Raw genomic sequence first — 18,844 nt, 5'->3', positions numbered from 1 at the left:
TTTCCTTATTTTGGTCTTCTTAAGGTCACACAGGAGGTCCCTTTTTAGTCCAGCTGGCCTCTTTCCATCCCTTTTTTCTAGCACACCAAAGCAAACCACTTACTTTGCAAGAAAATCTCCCCTGCCCTGTGATCTCATTTTATATTGACAATACTTCAGCCACTAATGTTGTTAATGTAATTTTGGAAGGCTGAAAAATTTGACTAGCAAAAGAACATTTTGCTGCTGTGTTATAGCTCCACTAGATGGCTGATGGATTAGGATTGTAAAACCTTTTGTAGAATTAATAAGCCTAAAATTGCTTGCAAGGGAAAGCTTTAAAACTCTTTGCTTGAAGGCATAGCACCTCTTGAGAGGAGGGGTCTGCTTAGAAAGGTTCACTCTGAGCGCGAAGAAACAGCCTTCCTGCTGCAGCTACACAAGCTGCAGACAACAAACTGAAACACAGGTACACAAATCATGTACATCCAATATTTCAAACACAGCTTTCACTACAAACTGTTGCACAGCCAAGAATGAGTTATGAAAACACACTGATTATTTTCATCAAAAATAGGACAGAGCATGGGCCAGAGCTTCATTGCTCTGCCACAAGTAGTCTCCAAGCTAAGGATGGCATTTTAGGGCACAAAAGAGCTGAATTTCTGTGGAAATGGGGATGTCAAGCTCAGAACCTATCTAAGAGGACAAAGAACAGAACAATAGATGACTCACCTTCTTCCATTAAACTTTACCTCTAACCAAAACAGAGAACAGTGAATTAGGCTATAGCAGCAGCATCAACAAGAATAATTAAAAGTAATTATATAAAATTAATTAAATAAAAAAATAAATTGACATGAGATTAATATATTGCTTTTGCCTATCAAGAAGTGTTTTGTACTGCTCAGCTCCAATTATACAGTGACTTATAAGACTGCTTTGTTTTTTACATATGCACGGTTCCACTGAAATTAATGCTATTACTGGTAGGAAGTTACCTAATTTGAAATAATAGCACTACACAGAATGCCTGAGGTTACTAGTTTGTGCATGCTTTTGCAGGCTGGAAACCTACAGCAGCACTTTATCACTTGCTCTGAGCCAGTTAATACTCATGCAATAAAAACGTTTGTATGAACACATACAGGAAGTGCAACTCACTGTGAGAAACCAAGTACTCACAAAGCAGGAAAATCCAGGCTTATTCAATGTAATGTTCCACCGTCACAACAATGTCCATTAATACTCTTGCAAGTCAAATGAAATAAGAAAGATTTTAATAGAAATATATAAGGCTTACTTGTGTTTTGTCATCTTTAGATCATGGCAAAAATGGCTGAAGAACCTTGCATAGAATAAGTGCATGACTGCATGCTCCTTTCCTCCGATGTACAAATCCACGGGCATCCAGTAGTCTGCTAAGTCACTATTAAAGGGCCTGAAAAAACACAATTATAGGAAAAAATCCAGTGTTGAAAAGAAAGATCAGCACTACTAAAGTATCTGATCGTCCTTAACTGGACAACACTGTTTACTGAGAGCAATACATGTGTAATGAAACTTTCAGTTTGCTACCAGATCTTTTAATTTCTTTAAGTAAAATGCTTATTATAGACAAAAATTTAATTTCCTCTGAGATGTAGATCCACAAAAAGATTATTTTCTTATATTTCAGGCAAGCAATTATCTGACGAAGCAATGAAAACACTTGACTGCTATTTATATTATTTTTTTTGTAAATACCCTGTGGCCAGCTTTAAATTTTTTAGTATTTAGCAAACTTTATATACAAATATATTACAACGAAAGACAAAAGACATGACCACTTAAAGCCAGTTGATTTGTTTTAAATTGATGGTTTTCATTGTTGCCATTAGGGGGCAATGATGCAGTTTAAGGCTGCAGAACCCTCTGTAGAGTGAGATGGCCACAGCACTCCAGCTGAAGGATGCTCGATGAAATGACAGTAAATTTGCCATTTACAGCATATTTACTATATCGTTGGAGGTCACCTGAATGGTTTCCCAGCATTGCTTACTGCTTCGTTACATATCTCCATGTCTCCTGTAGTGGGCCCACAAAATACCAGTTGTACAGAAGTTTTTCTATAATGTAGGCTTCAAGCTCCTGCGCTAATAAATTTACTTGTTTTGTCTGTCTGCGTGATTATTCCACCTGTAATATTTATTACAGTGACACTTCCTTCCTCATAGATGAGCCCAGAAGCAAATAATGTATCTGGAATTCATGTCTTCAGTGGAACAAATCAAATCTAACTAGTTCATAGGGTTCCAGAATCAACAGAGTAATTCTCCTGAACTGTAGACCAGTGAAATAAGGTTTATGGAAATTAAGGGTTTACATATGCATAGCTTAGTTTAAAAAACTAACTAAATGAATCAAATGCAGGCAGCAATTTAGTGCAGAAGTCCATATAAATGCTCTCATTTCAGTGTAAAACAGATTAGACTCCACTAAGCTGTTACTGTGACAGTTGGATGTTACATCTGACTATTTATTCTTCAACTTCTGGAAAAGTCCCACTTGCCCACACACAAAAAATACTTCAAACTGTAATGGAGAGGAAGCAATCTGCCTCACTCAGTAATAGCAGTAATATATTCATGCTATCACTAGAAAATAATTAAAGCTGGCATGAAATAAAAGAGATTGCAGAAGATTTTTTTGTAGTTTAACCAAACTAGTGCTGCCAATACAAAAAAAAAAATCAGCCCAGCACTATTAATTCACTGAGTATATGTAGTATATTCCTAGACACTTCTCTGCACAATAAATAAAGAAATACATGCCCAAACAACCCATTATGTGGTATCAATGTTTTAAAATATGATTCTTCCTATCTTCCTCAGACTACATAGTAGGGATGTTGCACTAATTCCTCTTTGGGAAAAAAAATGTTATCAAGCAGCACTACTACAGGCAGTCTATGAAGCAGAAAAACAGCTAAATAACTACATCTGTTTTCCCACACTCTCCATGCTGCAGACACTATTCCACAGCACATGAAAAATCTCCTTTCATTAATTATGCATGTAGTGGAAGTGCTGACACAGCAGGAGATTGCTGTGATGCCTCTTCACTTGAGGTCTGCACACAAGAAAATGGCAAGAGTCACCAGAATTTAAAAGGAGATAAGCAAAGGTGCCAGGTTTGGCAGCTGGATGTTACACTGGACTATTCCTCTTCTTAGCAGTGGAACAGCACTGCCTGGCCACACACTGAATTACTCAGTGAATTGCCAGGGAAGGTACACTCCATGCAATTTACCAGTCTCAGAGTCATAGCAGGCTGTGTCATTCCTCATGGCACCCTCCACTAAGGACTTCAGCTCCTCAGCTGAACATTTTCTCTGTGTCCTGCCCTATAATTTCTGTTCATGCAAATTTCTGCTCTTTGCCCTATAGTTCCTGTGCTTACATAGTTGTGTTTACACATCCTGCTCTTCTGGAGCTGGTCAGATCTCTATCTCCTGACATAGGAGTCAACAAATAACACAGTTTTAGACCAGCTCCATATATTGTCCTGGTTTTGCCTGCGATAGAGTTCTTTTTCTTCCGAGTAACTGGTATAGTGCTGTGCTTTAAATTCAGTATGAGAATAATGTTGACAACACACAGATGTTACGGTTGTTGCTGAGCCGTGTGTACCATAAACCAAGGACTTCTTGGTCTCTCATGCTCTGCCAGAGAGCACGTGTACAAAGAAGCTGGGAGGAAGCATGCCCAGGAAGGCTGACCCAGACTAGCCAAAGGGATATTCCATACCATAGTCATGCCCAGTATATAAACTGGGGGAGTTGGCTGGGAGACGCCAATCTCTGCTAAGGGATAGGCTGGGCAGTGGTCAGCAGATGGTGAGCAATTATACAGTGCATCACTTATTTTTCCCAGGTTTTCTCACTCTCTTTCTCCTTCTCCTTTTTATTATAATTATTATTATTATACTTTGTTTCAGTTATTTAACTGTTATTATGCAAGCCATGATTTTTAATTTCTTCCTCCTCCTAATTGTCGTTCCCAGCCCACATGATGTGTGTGGTACTTAAATGCTAGCAGGGGTTAAACCACACCACCTACCCTCTGCTGCGCTCAGGCCCAAAGGGCAGGCACATAATGAGGGCAGTGCAGGGATTTACAGTGCCAGTAGACTGCAGCTAGAAGCTGGAAGCACCTGAGTGTGTGGTCTCTTTGTTCTCTTCTGCTCTGTGTAGCAGGCTTTCCCCCAGTGGCCCTGTGCCTGCAGCCCTCACCTGTCAGTGTTGTGAGGGTCAGTGTACCTCAGGTAGTACCAAGCAGAATCAACAAATGTATCCATGGTATCGACTTCTCGTCGTGCTGCTGCCTTGCACCTGAGCAAGAGGGGAGAAAAGCTTTTTTTAGACAAGTGACAAGCCTGAAAAAACCCTAAAATGGACAGAGTGGCCACAAAGACATTTAGATTGAAAATTGAGCAGTCTGAAGAGTGACATGTTTGGAAAAAGACCAACAACAGTAACATGACTGACTTTCCCCCTCTCCCTCCTAAAACATAGCAAAAGAAAGCCAAAGAAGCCTGAGCAGCCATCACATCCAGCATCAGCTGAAGATGGCACTGCACTGGACAGCCCTCTCAATCCTGGAATTTTTTAGAATTGCCATTTTAAAAGCTAAAAAGCACAGACAAGCATACTTTGCCATAAAGTTAATGGGTACTGAATATAGATCACACTCGTTAGGTACCAGCAGATTTAGCAGAAAGGTCAGGTGGTTGTCTCTCACTGATTGTCTGTACAAAATGGTCTTTGCAGATTCCATTTATTATCTCTAGAAAAAATTAACTTAGTTTAATTTCAGCTTTCACTGACATCAAATCTCTTCTAGACCTTGTAGCACAATTTTAATTTGTGATTACAGCAAATTGATTTTTGCTTGTAATTATATTGGTGGCCCTAAGGAACAGTTTCAAAATAGATTTTAGGAGCTCAGGTTACCTTCTGTTAATTTCTCCTTGAATATTTGTAGTTTGTAGGAGCCAATAATCACATTTAATAAACTTCCATTTGTTGTAAATGATCCCTCTTAAAACTCTTACTATTAAAACAATAGGATTATTCTAAAGTCAATGAAACTTTGTAATCTGTGACACTCATGTACATAAATGACACTGATTATATGTAAGAAATGCACACAGTTATGTGTTTAAATGCATGCATACAGTAGTAGTAAGTATACATAATGAACGTGGACTGGCTATTTCATATTTACTAACTGCATATTTAGTCTCTGCTCAGTCCTAATGAGTGAGCTGCAACATGTATCTCTGCTTGTCTGCCTGATACTTCAGTGTGGCTTATCAAGGCAAGCTTACAAGAGCATCACCATTTAACATTTTCCTTCATTCTGTCTCGGTACCTGGTCCTTCTCTACATGCAAGTTTTTCTTCCAATGAGAACAATGTAATAAAGGAATTTTACTTCTAACCACTTTTTAGTGTAGAAAGATAATTTTTTAGAATTGTACATATAAACAAAGACTCGGCCAATGTAAAAGAATGGCTTTTCTGTCAAAAGTAAGAATACTTTACAGTCATTGAACCCTAATTACATCTGCTTCATGTAATTATGCTTCATGCCTCTGTGCTCTAAATGGACATGGCTCACTAACACAGAGACAGCACGGGCATCTTTCAGAGTTTATACAATTTATATCAATATTGTGATTACAGGCACAATACTGTAATCTTATTAGACAATCTTCAGACGACTAACACAATTACCGGGACTTGTATAACAAAGAATAACTTGGGCATCTTCTCCCATTTATGATTGTTAACATTATTGTCACCCAAATACTCAGACTTTTGTATCTTTCCATCTGGCTTTCCTTATTAATTCTAGATATTAAATGAAACTAATAAAAACCCCTATTACTGCGGAGAAGAACTAAGGGAAGGGATGATGTCACTTCTTGGAGCAAGTAAAAGCAAGGATGACTGCAGACAGAAGTAATAGCTCAAATGATTTGAAACTGTAGCAGACATGGATGAGCCATACTGATGATAGCTGTCAAAAAGGTGAAAATTAGGAAGACAAATAAAGATGAGAATTAAAAAAGTTAATTCTACTATATTTTAGGCTAAGAAACTAATCCTGTGAGACTTTATTTCTGACTAAACAAATGCCTTTGATTAACTTCTATACAGAGCAGCCACAATAACTATTCAGAAACCATAAGGATTTCCTATACATCAAAAGTATGTTATTGCCTGGTAAACAACAAAATAATTTTTAACTAAGGTTGTGGGGGAAGACAAGAGTGCACACAGTGACTTTCAGTCACAATAGGAAAATTTTTCAATTGAAATTAGAATTGTAGACCAAGGCAACCTGCAGATCTTATTCAGTAAGGCTCTGCTGCAAAGGTCACACTTTAAAATACTCTACTATGTGCAATTTTAATAGGCACATCTGAGAGGAAATTTTCTATGCAGAAACATGGGAGTAAAGGTCTGTTTTACAAAAAATTACATGTTATCAACAAAGTTTAAAATACATGTTTCCAGAGAACCATGGAACTGCTAATATTAAAATAATTTAGATGCTATGAATCTGCTGAATTATCAGTGAGAGCCCTATAGCCATTTATATGTCTGATTTCCCTGCCTGGGAGCCTGACAACATGCTTCCCATTAATTTGGTCAGACTGCTAGGAGCAGCAATGCATTGCACTGCTGATGAAAGACTTCTCTGGGATACTTTATGCTCTACCAGTTCCTCCCACAGAACCTATAGGCAAACTTCAGTGTACAGAATATCTATGCAGTCCTCAAGATTTCTCAACTGATTTTTATAACACATCTCTCACTACATTATTTAGAAATTTTATTTCTTGAACAGATGGACTACAAACAATAAAGATTACAGTGATGACGGGATGCATTTACTTTCAAATCTGAATTAGATGCTATCTGTAAAGTACAGCTTTATGATAAATATTTATATAGCTGAGGGAACACTTTATTGTTGACTATTGCGAGAAAATAAATGCAATGTTAGTTTCCTTAACAAGAGGACGAATTCAGTAATCATTATAAGCTTTATATGAACACTGATGAAAGACAATTAAATAACTGTAATAAATGAAGTGATAAATACTGTTAAGAAATGGAAAGTTGAGAAAATTATTCTGCTTTTCTTTTTTCGCTCTCCTCTAACTTAAAACCAGTGAGTTTTGTTTCAGCTTGTTGATGAAAAAAGAGCAGTAGGCATGGAGCGCTACAAAAAAAAAAAGGAGTTTTACAGAGTGTATAAGAAAAAAATCCCTGTGCTGGGTCAAACGAATTATAATTTTGGAGTCTCAGAGCAGTCACTTGCCAACACTTTGGGAAAGCGCACAAGAAACAGGCAGGTGCAAAGCGATCTCTCCCAGGCTGCGGCAAATACAGCACTGACTTACCTTGGACAGGAACAGTTCACCCATTCTGGGGCGCTTTCCAAAGGCGAGGCTCCCTTTCCTGTGAACGTGGTCACACTGGGCAGCACCACAGGTAAGTCCTCGTAGGGCACGGGGACAGCGCCGCACGCGCGGCAGTGAATGATTGGAATGGGCGTTCCCCAGTAGCGCTGCCGAGATATTAACCAGTCTCTCAATTTGTCACTCGTTAGATCTCCACCTATTCTTTTATTTTTGGCCTGTTCAGTAACAGCTTTTAAAGCCTCCTGCCGAGTCATGCCGGTGATCTGATTGAAAAAAAAAAAGAAAAGAGATGTGGAAAAAGAAAGAAAAATTTATAGTTGCTGTCAGTAAAAGCGTAAGAACAAACAAAACCAAGAGAGAGTCAAATAAAATAATAATTTCTCTCTTACTGCTGGTTAACATCCTGCTATCCAAGAGACTGTTCACATACCAGCTGCTCATTTGAACCTTCTTGCTTAAAGGATTATGTTCTTGATGGTCTGAATAGAAGAAGGCTGAGAGAGTCCTGTAGACCCTTCAGCCATTAGTGGCAGATAGTTGCGTTTACTGCTGGTATCTTTACCAGTTGCTGTACGCCAAAACTTTCAAAATTCTGTCACAAGATAAGGTAGAGACTGAGGAAATGCAAATGAAAACTGCTTTCCTTTTCCTGTGCTCATTTCAGGTTTTACTATTCTTGCTTTCACATCAATTTTAACCACTTAGACCCTACCTTGGAATTAATATGTCTGCTATTAAAACACATATTTTCAAGAGCTATACCTATAGATAAGATTCCTGTGTCTCTTGAGGCATCCATGATACCACAAAGGCTGAAGCCACATTTCAATGAATTTGTGGAAGAAGGATTAGTATATTCATGTTTAGGTTAAAATTCTATCGAGGTTATGAAATAAGAATCAACTTTTAACACAGGTTAAATTATTCAGTTTCCATTATAGAACTGAAACCAATACAGAGGAAAGTTCAACCTTCCTCTCAGGTACAAAAGGAAAAAACGTATTTTATTCCTACAGTAGGGCCAACATATTTCATCATTAAATTATCCCCAGAAATTTGGCAGCATAAGTTTGGCTTGATTAAAAAGAAAAAAATCCCTTTAATCATACAAAGTATTTGACAATCTTGAGAAAAGAGATTTAGTTTGCATTATTACTGAAAAGAAAACCATACTTGTATACCCACCTCTGCAGAATTAACGACCTTCTCCAAACCATTTGGCAATGTCTCAATGACTTCGGTGAAAGAAATGCCCAGATTCTTGGCTACTGCAGCATCTTCTGCACTAGTACTAGGAATTCCTAGAAGGGATGAAAAACCATTTCATTTCTATGGCACTCTCTTTATAATGACTTACACTTCCCAAAAGAGTTAAAGAAAATGGTTTAAGAATAGTTAAAATGTTTTTGTATTCTTTAAGCAGTAAAATTCAAACAGTAATAATTGCAACTTAGTAATTTCTCAGTTCCTCTGTAATTCAAACTTTCATTAATGCCCTGTCCTTCTTTCAGAAAAGTTTGAAAATTTGATGGTTCTGAAAAAAACTAAAAATAAAGCCATAAAATTTGGACAGAATGATAAAATTTTCAATATAACCATATTATCTAAATATAATATATTTAAACAATAAAAACTTTAATTCTATTTGCTAATATGATAATCAAAGACTCAACAAAAAGCAGTCTTCCTGTTTCAATATCAATTTATCTCTAATTTCATAGAATTATGAAATAATTGAATATCATTAGAATTAGAATTAGAATTAATCTAATTTCACCATAACGCAACCGTCTCAAACATTACTATCCCTTTAACTTACTGTGAAAGACATGATTTGTTTATAAACTCAGGGAAACTATTAAAATAACATCAGTTTGCTATTCAGACTATAACTAGTGAGAACACATCCTACAGCTATTCATATGAGTTACACAACTCACACTATTTAAAGCTCCCAAAGTTCTCTTTCCCTCTGCATTTTATTATTTGGGACAGTCATGCATTTTAATTCTGCTCTGGAGGGTTTCACAGTGAGTTATGAAATTTTTTAGCTTGCTTTATTATCACATGTATTCTGAAATAATATTAGGATACTGACAGATTTGTTATTTACAGAGATACATACTTCTGCATATTTTTCCCCTTCAATGATAATTTAATTAATAATTTGAAATCTTGCAATTACTGTCATCTTTGAAAGACAAAGAAACTTATTCCAACAAGATAATGGCAGCATTAAGCTGGTGAAAACTACACACAGAAGTTCTCAAAATATTTGCTGAGTACATTGGAATTATTAACTAAACCAGCTTAACAATCATCTTAGTTTAGGCAGTGAAATGCCAGCTATACTTTAACTCTGCCAGTATGTGGAAGTTTGGAAGCAGATTACTAAAGAAAATCAAACAAAACTCCCCTGTGACAAGTAACTCCTTAACTAGAAAAACACAAAATTGCTATTTTATCTTTCCAGCAGATGTACACTCTTGCCATTTCAAGAAAAATGTTTGTATCTTAATTTGTCAGAGAGCCCTGCAGTCTGCAACAGGTGACTTCACAATATGCTCTACAAAAGGCAAAAAAGCAGGTCCCACTTTTTGGTCTGCTTCTTTTCGAAAAGATGATGCTATTAATGTACACTGGCAAAGCTCAACAGCTGGTACCCACAGCTTCCCATGAAGAGCTGGGCTGTTTCCAGCAGACATAAGGCCAAGGTACTTGCCAGCAAACTAGAAGATTTTAAAGAAAAATAAGATTAGGTATCTCAATTATTTGGCTTCTCCTATATGAGGGAAACCTTTGTTTCTCAAAACCAGATTCAAATCTAAAGTGCAAGATGTGAGAATGTTATAAGCAAAGTATACAGCCCAAACGGATAATTTCCATCATCTCTATGAGGGTCATCCAAGACATTTTTGCACAGTCAGCTGGTTAAATTCAGTCCAGTTGTGCAAAAATAGCCAATATTGGCAGCAGTGAAAGTAGCTGCCCCAGGAGAGTAAAGAAGTATCAGCATCAGGGAGGCAACAACAGGAGTTAAGGGATAAGGAATGCACTGGAGAAAGGGAAGAAGACATAACTATTTCCCATTAGGACTGGCACTGAACATTGCCTTCTCAATGCAGCAAAGACCACATCAAAGCACAACAGTAAACCAAGAGCTTGGTGGGTGCAAATTAAAACAGATACGGTTTTTAAGATTTAGTATAATTTCTACTTTGACTTACTAGGGCAATCATATTATCTAACAGTATGTACTTAGCCGCCCAGTTTTGGGACCAGGCTCCATGTCCAGGAAAGGAGTAAGACAGGCAGATTCATTGGACAACTCTGAGAACAGAAGCTCACTGCAGGTGATTCAGCATCCTTCTAGCAACACCCTCCCCCTCCACTTATTGATCCTCAACTCTAAATCAGGTGCCTTAAATGCTACTTTGAGAGATAAAGGATCTAAAATAACTGTCCAAGACTACCTGAAAAAAAATTATTACCAATCCTGAACTATTTTACTGGCCTCAAAACAAGTATGACTAGATAAAAGTCAAAGTTGGAAGTTCTGTACATTTACCACCTGAAGCATTTCTCTATTAGGATATACATAATTTATGTAAACTTAAGACATAAACAAAAGGCCAAAAGTTAGGGTTGTTTGTCAAGAAATGGTACAGTTCTGTTTTGATTAAAGATGGTGAGCGATAGCCAATCACATACATTGTAGGCAACCAATTTTCTTAAGATATGCAGATCCTCAAACGTAGCTCATTAAATGCACTGATTTTATAATACTTTCATTGAAAATTATCATCCTGTAAACCTCTGCACCCACATAGATTCCACATAGCTCCTTTTCCTTTCCTTCTTCCCTAATGGAGATCAGAAATCCAAAATCCAGGAGAGAGAGGTTCTGCGTTCAAATATTTACTACAACAGTATCTTGTGCTCCAACACAGCAACTGAAAACCATATTATTCCACTTAAATATCTAATGTCACATACCTATTTTAGTATCAAGATAATTATCAAAATTGGTTTTTGCTGAGATGACTACAGGAATCTCCTGATTGGTAAGCAAATTCACAGCTGTCACTGAAGTAAGCAAGTCTGAAAACAAATGTAATGATATAGTAAGTAAAACATAACAGAAAATATGCTAGGAACATCATTTACCATTAAAATGCAGTTTATCTTAAGCTTACATGAATTTTAGGTAACAGTTTTCTTTAATAAAGAAAGAGACAAACCTATTCACATTTCAAAACAGCTCAGATGTATTAAAATGCTCAGTAAGATTGATAAATTTTTCATGATTAGAAAACATACTTATAAAAAACACCTTATAAAAACAGAGTATGATTTGATTATAACAAAAAAAATAGTCTTTGATCAAAATACGGGCTGCTGCAAAGTTGCAATAATTGGTTTTGGCATGCCCTGATTTATGTACTAGCATACAATGCTACAAAATCCCACCAAAAATCAGATAAAACTGCAGGGGAGCATATATCCTTATGATTTAATTTCTTACAGAAGAACTACAAAGCATGTGAAATCTTTTTTTCAAACCTGTGTTAAAAAGCCACTTAAGTAACCTACTCATTTCTAAACAGGATATTCATATTCATATTAGAGATGAGGAACCCAATGTCACAAGCAAGGGGAGATAGGAGAGGAGAGAATTAAGGGTGAGAACTAATAAACTGAAATTGATTTAAAATGTTCAGATTGGGCGGCTCAGCAAGAAGAGATTCAAATCTGAATACTCCATATTTTAAGGATTTGAATCCCAGATCTCAAATTGGGCCTATTTCTAACTTTTTCAGTGCCTTTAAACTGATGATAATTACAATCATTAAAATATGGGCTGCTAAGAGCTTCCTTTCACCTTTCTTCATAGCTAAACCGAGGCTACGAAGGCTTGTATTGCAATGCATAAAATCTGCTTGAAGTAAAGTAACAGCAATTTTGAGAAAAGGGCTGTTATAGCTCATCACGCTTTTTAACACAAATGATACATTTATTTATTTCTGATTACTACTTTTCCAAATTTTACGTGTCTGAGGTATTCCTATTATAAAGAAAATTTCCACATTCAAAGCACCACATGCAGCTTTCCTCTGTTTAAAAAAAGTACAAAAGGGACAATTTAATTTTTTAAAAGCAACTAACCAAAATGCATCATGAGCCGGAAGCTGAGTGGGCAGGACACTGCTTTTAAAAATAACTTCTCTCTTCCACCCAGCAATAATTTTCATTTTATGCTGGAACCCAAAATAATAACTGCAGTTTATGAAGGTGCTCTTTCCTGTGCTCATTTGCTCAAATCATTATCATCATAAAAGAAAAGAGAGAGTGGTACAGATACAAGTGTAAGACAATGTATGCAGAGTATTATAATGAGATAAAGAACAACGTAAAGGTCAAATCTTTATCTCAGGCACCTCCTGCTGTCAAAACCATTAGACTTACCAGGTTCTAAATTAACATACATTTTTCCAGGCAAAAAATAATTGAATGTTTGACAACTGGTTGTTCCATCTATTTGAATAACAGTAGCCTAAAATACAGACATGTACTTCAGGACTAAGGGTTTTGCTATACAATAACTTTCTTTTCCCTCCTAGAAAATATAAAAACATACCCTCCTAATTATTTAAAAGAGAACACAGTGAAGAAAAGGAATTGCAAGACTATGCCCATTGAAAAGAAAACAATTACATTTAACTAAATTGTCAGTGTTACTGAGGAATTTTTAAAAAAAAAGTCTTGGTTAATGTGAAAATAAGGCCTATATAAGGCCACCCAAAATTTATTTTTATTTAAATGCCATTGTTGGCCTTTCATATGTAAAATGCCACTCTGCTAATTTCAACTGAAGAATGTCTGTAAGTATATTCACAAGCAGCAGGAGTATACAATAGCAGAGTTATGTGAAATTGTGCCTCTGTTTTGAGGACTTTTGGCTGTCACTTTTTCAACTCAGAGTTTCTTAATTTAACTCAGCCAAAAGCTATAAGCTAATTGTTAACAGACACACAAAAAAAGCTTTTGCAAGTATTTCCACTTAAAAACCAAAATTAAAATATACCATTATCCTTATTAAAAGCAAATTTTGCACTTTTGTGGTTTGGCTTAAAGCACAAGATCCAACAAAGGCACAGGCACATGCATCAACTTGTGTTTGTGCAGTTAGTGCTTTGATTTGGTTCAGCTGCAAGAACTGCAGATTTGTTCTCCAAAATTCTCCAAGCTTTTCTCACCTGTTAGACAAAGGCTTTATATACTCAACACAGTCAGGCTCCATGTTTCTTTCTACTAGCAAGCAAACTTTTTTAAGGTAGAAATGAAGTACTTAAAAAAGCAGGTTCTGTACAACCAACACAATTTCCCACATGATGCTGTTGAAATCAGATGTTACACAGACAATGAAGTCTGATCTTTACCAGTAAGGGAAAAAGAAAATATTAAACACCAGTCTGAAGTAGAAACAAAAAATATTTTATATATATATATATGTATATAATATTCTCATTTCCAGGTTTTCCAAACAATAAAAAAATACTAGACCATGGAAGCTAAATACAAGCAGAACTGGTGGTTGGAGACTTCAGGAAAGCAGTTAACAATAATTAAAGCATTGTCAGTTGACTGTGCAAGTCATGAACTGCCATAGGGATACTCTGAATTGACTCCATTAGAGTCTTGAATTAACAATGGATCTGAATACTAGAGTATTATTTTACTATCAGTTATCCACTTTGCTATGTATTAGTGATAAAACCAGATAATTTATTTTTATTTAAAATTTTTAATAAACAAAAAATATTAGTGATATATTGACCTCTTTAGATTTCTTATGACAGGAAGTAATAATTGCTGGTGCAAGAATTAGTTCTGCTGTCTTTGTGCTAATGGTAATTTACCACATAGACATGAGATTTTCCAATGGGCTGACAGAGTCAAATTTGGACTATTCATTTCTGGTAGATGAGGAAACAAGAATCTCTCCCATTGCTTTTATACACTACAAAGTGTTACAATTATTATAAAAAGAAGAATTGTAGCATAGCTGCTCTTGCCACATGTGAAGCCAGGACAGGCTGATGTGACACTGTGTGACACAGCCAGAATCACAGGCCTGCTTGCTCTCAACAGGAACAGCTCCTGCTCAGCTTGATGCACATTCAAGATCCCTCTCTATAACTGTTGCTCTTCTACAACAATTTGCAGCATGAGGAAAAATACCACCTTTCCCTGGGATGAACTCCCTCTGAAAGACTTCCTTGAGACTGCTATTCCCATGCAGCAGTCTGTGAGTTGGTAAGATATATAAATGGGAAGCTCCATAAATGGCTTCAGGTGTATAGGTGTAAGCTGCTAGCTTCTCTTCTGTTACTTTGCCATTAACCTGAAAAAGAGCAGAAAAAAATTCCTACTGGCAGTGCAGTGGTTATAGATTTCCCTTTCTTTTCATACAGCTAATGGGTCTACATCACCCTACATAAATACACAGATCCAAATACCAAAGCCAGACACATTCCCACTATAGAAATTTTCCAGAATCAAAGCTTGACAAAGCTTACTTTTAGGCCTCAAGAAGGTTGCTGTACAGTCTTTCCTTAGTTTATCCAAATATATCTATAAAAATACAATTCTAATCCCATATGCAATATTGCACTGTGCTGCTGAGATAGACTCAATCCCTGGCTAAGCCACCCAGAATCCTTCTATTCACTTTTCATATGCATGCTTTGCTTCCAAGAAACTGAAGAAAGATGTTGCCTCTGAAATCTGAAGAGAATTTAGGATATTCTCAGCTACAATATGACTTAACACAATACTTCTCTGATGCTGCAAATTATGTACAAAAATAAAATAATAAAAGGTGGCACAAGAACCATTGGACATAAAATGTAAATAGTAAACTTCAAAGACTTTTTAAGAATTACCATCTGGAACTACCAACAAGGTTTATATCTTAGATCAACTAACTGTGGAGTATATGGGGGTTTTGGAAGGAAATTTTTCTGTAATAAGTATTGATATAAATTTTCCAAAACAACTGATAAAAACAACTTTAATACAAAGTTATTTATACAAATACAAACACTGCATCTTTTAGCATGGAGCAAATCAGAGGTATTTAAAAGGTTTAATTTGTCTCAAGTTGAAGTTATGAAAAATTCAGTACTTTAAAATAAGAAGTCACTTTTAGAATGTTAGACCAGAGTAAATAATCACAATAAAGCTTTGAAGTACAAGGGATAAAATTTGATCAGAGAATCTCTTCTCTCCCTATCATATTCATGGAGCCTTGTTCATCTCTTGACAAAAAAAGGGGAAATCTGAAGTTCTTCTGTAGATAATTTTTTTCAGGTTTCCTTTTCCCTCCTCTCCTTTCTTTCTATCTATACTTCTCCGTAGCTCCATCACTACCTAATGGTGTGGTTTCCATTATTTTAATTATGGGATATAGTAAGTGAAATAATGGACAAATGTCAGCAAAGCAGTTTGCCTGAAGTCAGCCTGGGTCTGACAGAGAAGGTGCCATGCAGAAAAAAACAAAAGCCCAACTAGACCCTAGCTGACATTTGCAGTGCTATTTGACAGTGCACTTGGCACAAATATTCTGGGTTTCAGGGAAGCTGGCATGTATTTTGGCATAAATATACACAGCCAATTTGCATCCACTTGAACACACAAACCCTTTCCTAAGGAGGATAGCAGGAGTATCTCTTCAACCCTCAAGTGCTGTTCTCCAGGAATCTGTTCTGGTCTGTGCATGAATATAATAATAATCTTTTTTTAGGAGGTTTCAAGCTTTTAAGATCTGGAAATCCATTCCCATCACACACTTGCACTTAGCCCAACCAAGAGAGTAGCAAATGAAATTTCTGGCTTACCTTCAGCAAGAAGTCAAGAGAGCACCCAATGCAATCACCTATCCAATTTGCTTGCATTTCTTTAATACCATACCACTCAGGGAGATCAGATAAAGCATCAAACATGGCCTTAAGCAATAAAAGAAAGAATGAAGACATTCAGTTTTTGTAAGCATACAAATGAATACTATGGGTTTAATTATAACTAACAAGAAAATGGTAAGGTGCTGGTAAAAATATTGGAAGAGGTGGTTTTATACTGCTGCTACCTCAAATTAATCTCTCTGAGACTAGAACTAACAGAGTAAAAGCCAGAGGTATGTCACTGCCAACAGAGACCTTGTTGTTAGTAAAAATGGCCTTTTCTTTTGAATGGACTACACCTTAAGGTACAGGAAGAAAAAACTTAGAAGAAAACAAACACAGAAAATATTCCCAGTGGTTGCAACTTCGGCGACCTACTGAGCTGAACACGACTTGACAGATGTGCTTGCAGATATGAAGCCTACATTTGTATTAGTTGCAATACATTTGTATTACTTATTTTAGACAATAGCCTAGAGATTGAAGTCAGACAACAGGTGTTAACATGTCCTAAAATTTTCAAGCTCTGTCTTAAAATAGCATGACAGTTTCTAGCTATCTATTTTTTCATATTTCATATTGATATTTTACCAAGCACAACAGGCTGCAAAATTGATGGGCATTTTTAGGTTGCATCATCCTGCAAAAACAACACTAATCATAATAAGAAAGCTTCATATTATATATAATATTATAATAATATAATTCTTAAAAGTAACCAGCAATGAAGCTGGGTCTAGAGGGGTCACGGGTCTAGAGCAAGTCTTAATGAGGAGTGGCTGATGCACTTGGGAATGTTTAGACTGGATAAAAGAAGCCTCAGGGAGAACCTTATCACTCTCCACAACTGCCCAAAAGGAAGCTGTAGTGAAGTAGGGGTCAGTATCTTCTCTCAGGGAACAAATTATGGGACCAGAGAAAATGGTCTCAAGTTGCACCAGGGGAGGATACTAGTAAAAAATTCTCCATGGAAAGGGTTGTCAAACATTGGAACAGGCTGTCCAGGGAAGTGCTTGAGTCATCATGTCTGGAGGTATTTAGAAGACCCACAGACGTGGTGCTTAGGGACAGGGTTTACTGATGGACTTGGCAGTGCTGGCTTAATGGTTGGACTTGAGGATCTCAAGGGTTTTCTCCAACCTAAATGGTTCTATACCACGCAGCAATGAAGAAATTCAGTGTTGTCTCCTTTACTACCCATAATGTCCAACAGCCAATTTGTAACTTCTATGTATATTTGCACTCAACAAGAGATAAATCTATATATTTATGTGCTTTCTGATGTGTTGAATGGAAGCATAAAAGTCTGTTCCAAGTCAACTGGTATTTGTCTAAAAAGTTTGAACAGCATGATTTTAATAAATGGCATCTATAACAATGTAAAGGAAAAGACAGATAGATAGCTTAAAGTTCATCTCATTTTTCACTTCATAACACTTCACATTTTTGTTATGAATACTGTGATTGTCCAAAATCTTTACTTTGGCAGAAGTACAGCCAGAGGCATGAGTCATTTGGACAGATGGTGAATATGCTGAACAATTACAGTTAAAATCTAAGAATAAGGCAACATGTTGAATAATTTCTCCTTTGGCTGTGACTCTCAACATCAAATATGCAAGCTCTTTATTATCTTGGTAATTACTAACAACCTGCAAGGATGGACAGTAGTGTGTTTTAATGACATACTTAACTAATTTCAAAGTGAGATGCATAGAAGTTATTGTAAAAACTTTTTAGAATTACTGTCCTGTTGTACATCTGTCACGCAAAATACAACAAATGCCATGTCCTTTGTAAACCATAATATTACATTACCACTTGGGATTTTTATTGCTTTCAACAACTTTAAGAATCAAACCAATTTATTGATGAATTATAAATAAAAGAACGTTAGGTTTTTGGAGAGGTTTTTATTACATTGTATCTTCAATAAGTTTTAATTCACAATTGCAAGCATGCTATATCACAGAGAATTCAAAATTTGGAGTATTCTCATTAATTGCATCGTTCCAGAAACAACTAAGCTTTATCTACCATGATCAATCTATGTACTTACATTATAAAAGAATAATATTATAAAAGAATAATAAATAATTGGAGATCTATATACTATATCGCTATACTATGTATGTATATCTCTATAGATACACACAATACCTAGATACATTCTTTGTAAGAACTTTACACATTTTAGAAAGAATGAAATTGTGTCAGCACACGCAGAACTGGCTGTTCACATTAGATATCCATTCTAATCTACATCACTTTTTGCAGGCTGAAGCAGCTAACTGCATGTGTTCTACTGAAACTGTACAGTCTGTAACTGCTTGCCAGCAAAACTTCCTAGACGTTTGTTCACTGCAGTATTCATATCCCAAGATTGTCAATACCAGTGATAATGACTTTAATTCATTTGCCTTA

The 18,844-nt window shown here is 36.2% G+C and overlaps 1 protein-coding gene across 1 annotated transcript in view; it reads right to left on the bottom strand.

Moving 5' to 3' along the window:
- The window catches only part of LARS2 (leucyl-tRNA synthetase 2, mitochondrial), an 81,865-nt gene that overhangs the window by 26,027 nt on the left and 36,994 nt on the right, over window positions 1-18,844 (bottom strand). Inside the window, exons 8-14 of the mRNA XM_002199176.7 lie at window positions 16,358-16,465; window positions 14,703-14,862; window positions 11,454-11,558; window positions 8,643-8,758; window positions 7,437-7,720; window positions 4,253-4,351; window positions 1,283-1,420 (exon numbers count right to left, since the gene is read on the bottom strand). Of these exons, the coding sequence (XP_002199212.5) occupies window positions 1,283-1,420; window positions 4,253-4,351; window positions 7,437-7,720; window positions 8,643-8,758; window positions 11,454-11,558; window positions 14,703-14,862; window positions 16,358-16,465 (1,010 nt within the window). The remainder of the gene's footprint in view (window positions 1-1,282; window positions 1,421-4,252; window positions 4,352-7,436; window positions 7,721-8,642; window positions 8,759-11,453; window positions 11,559-14,702; window positions 14,863-16,357; window positions 16,466-18,844) is intronic.

This window comes from Taeniopygia guttata, chromosome 2, assembly GCF_048771995.1.
Source record: "Taeniopygia guttata chromosome 2, bTaeGut7.mat, whole genome shotgun sequence".
Lineage (NCBI taxonomy): Eukaryota > Metazoa > Chordata > Aves > Passeriformes > Estrildidae > Taeniopygia > Taeniopygia guttata.
Note: the sequence above shows the minus strand (reverse complement) of the source record. Positions and strands in the feature narration are given on the sequence as shown.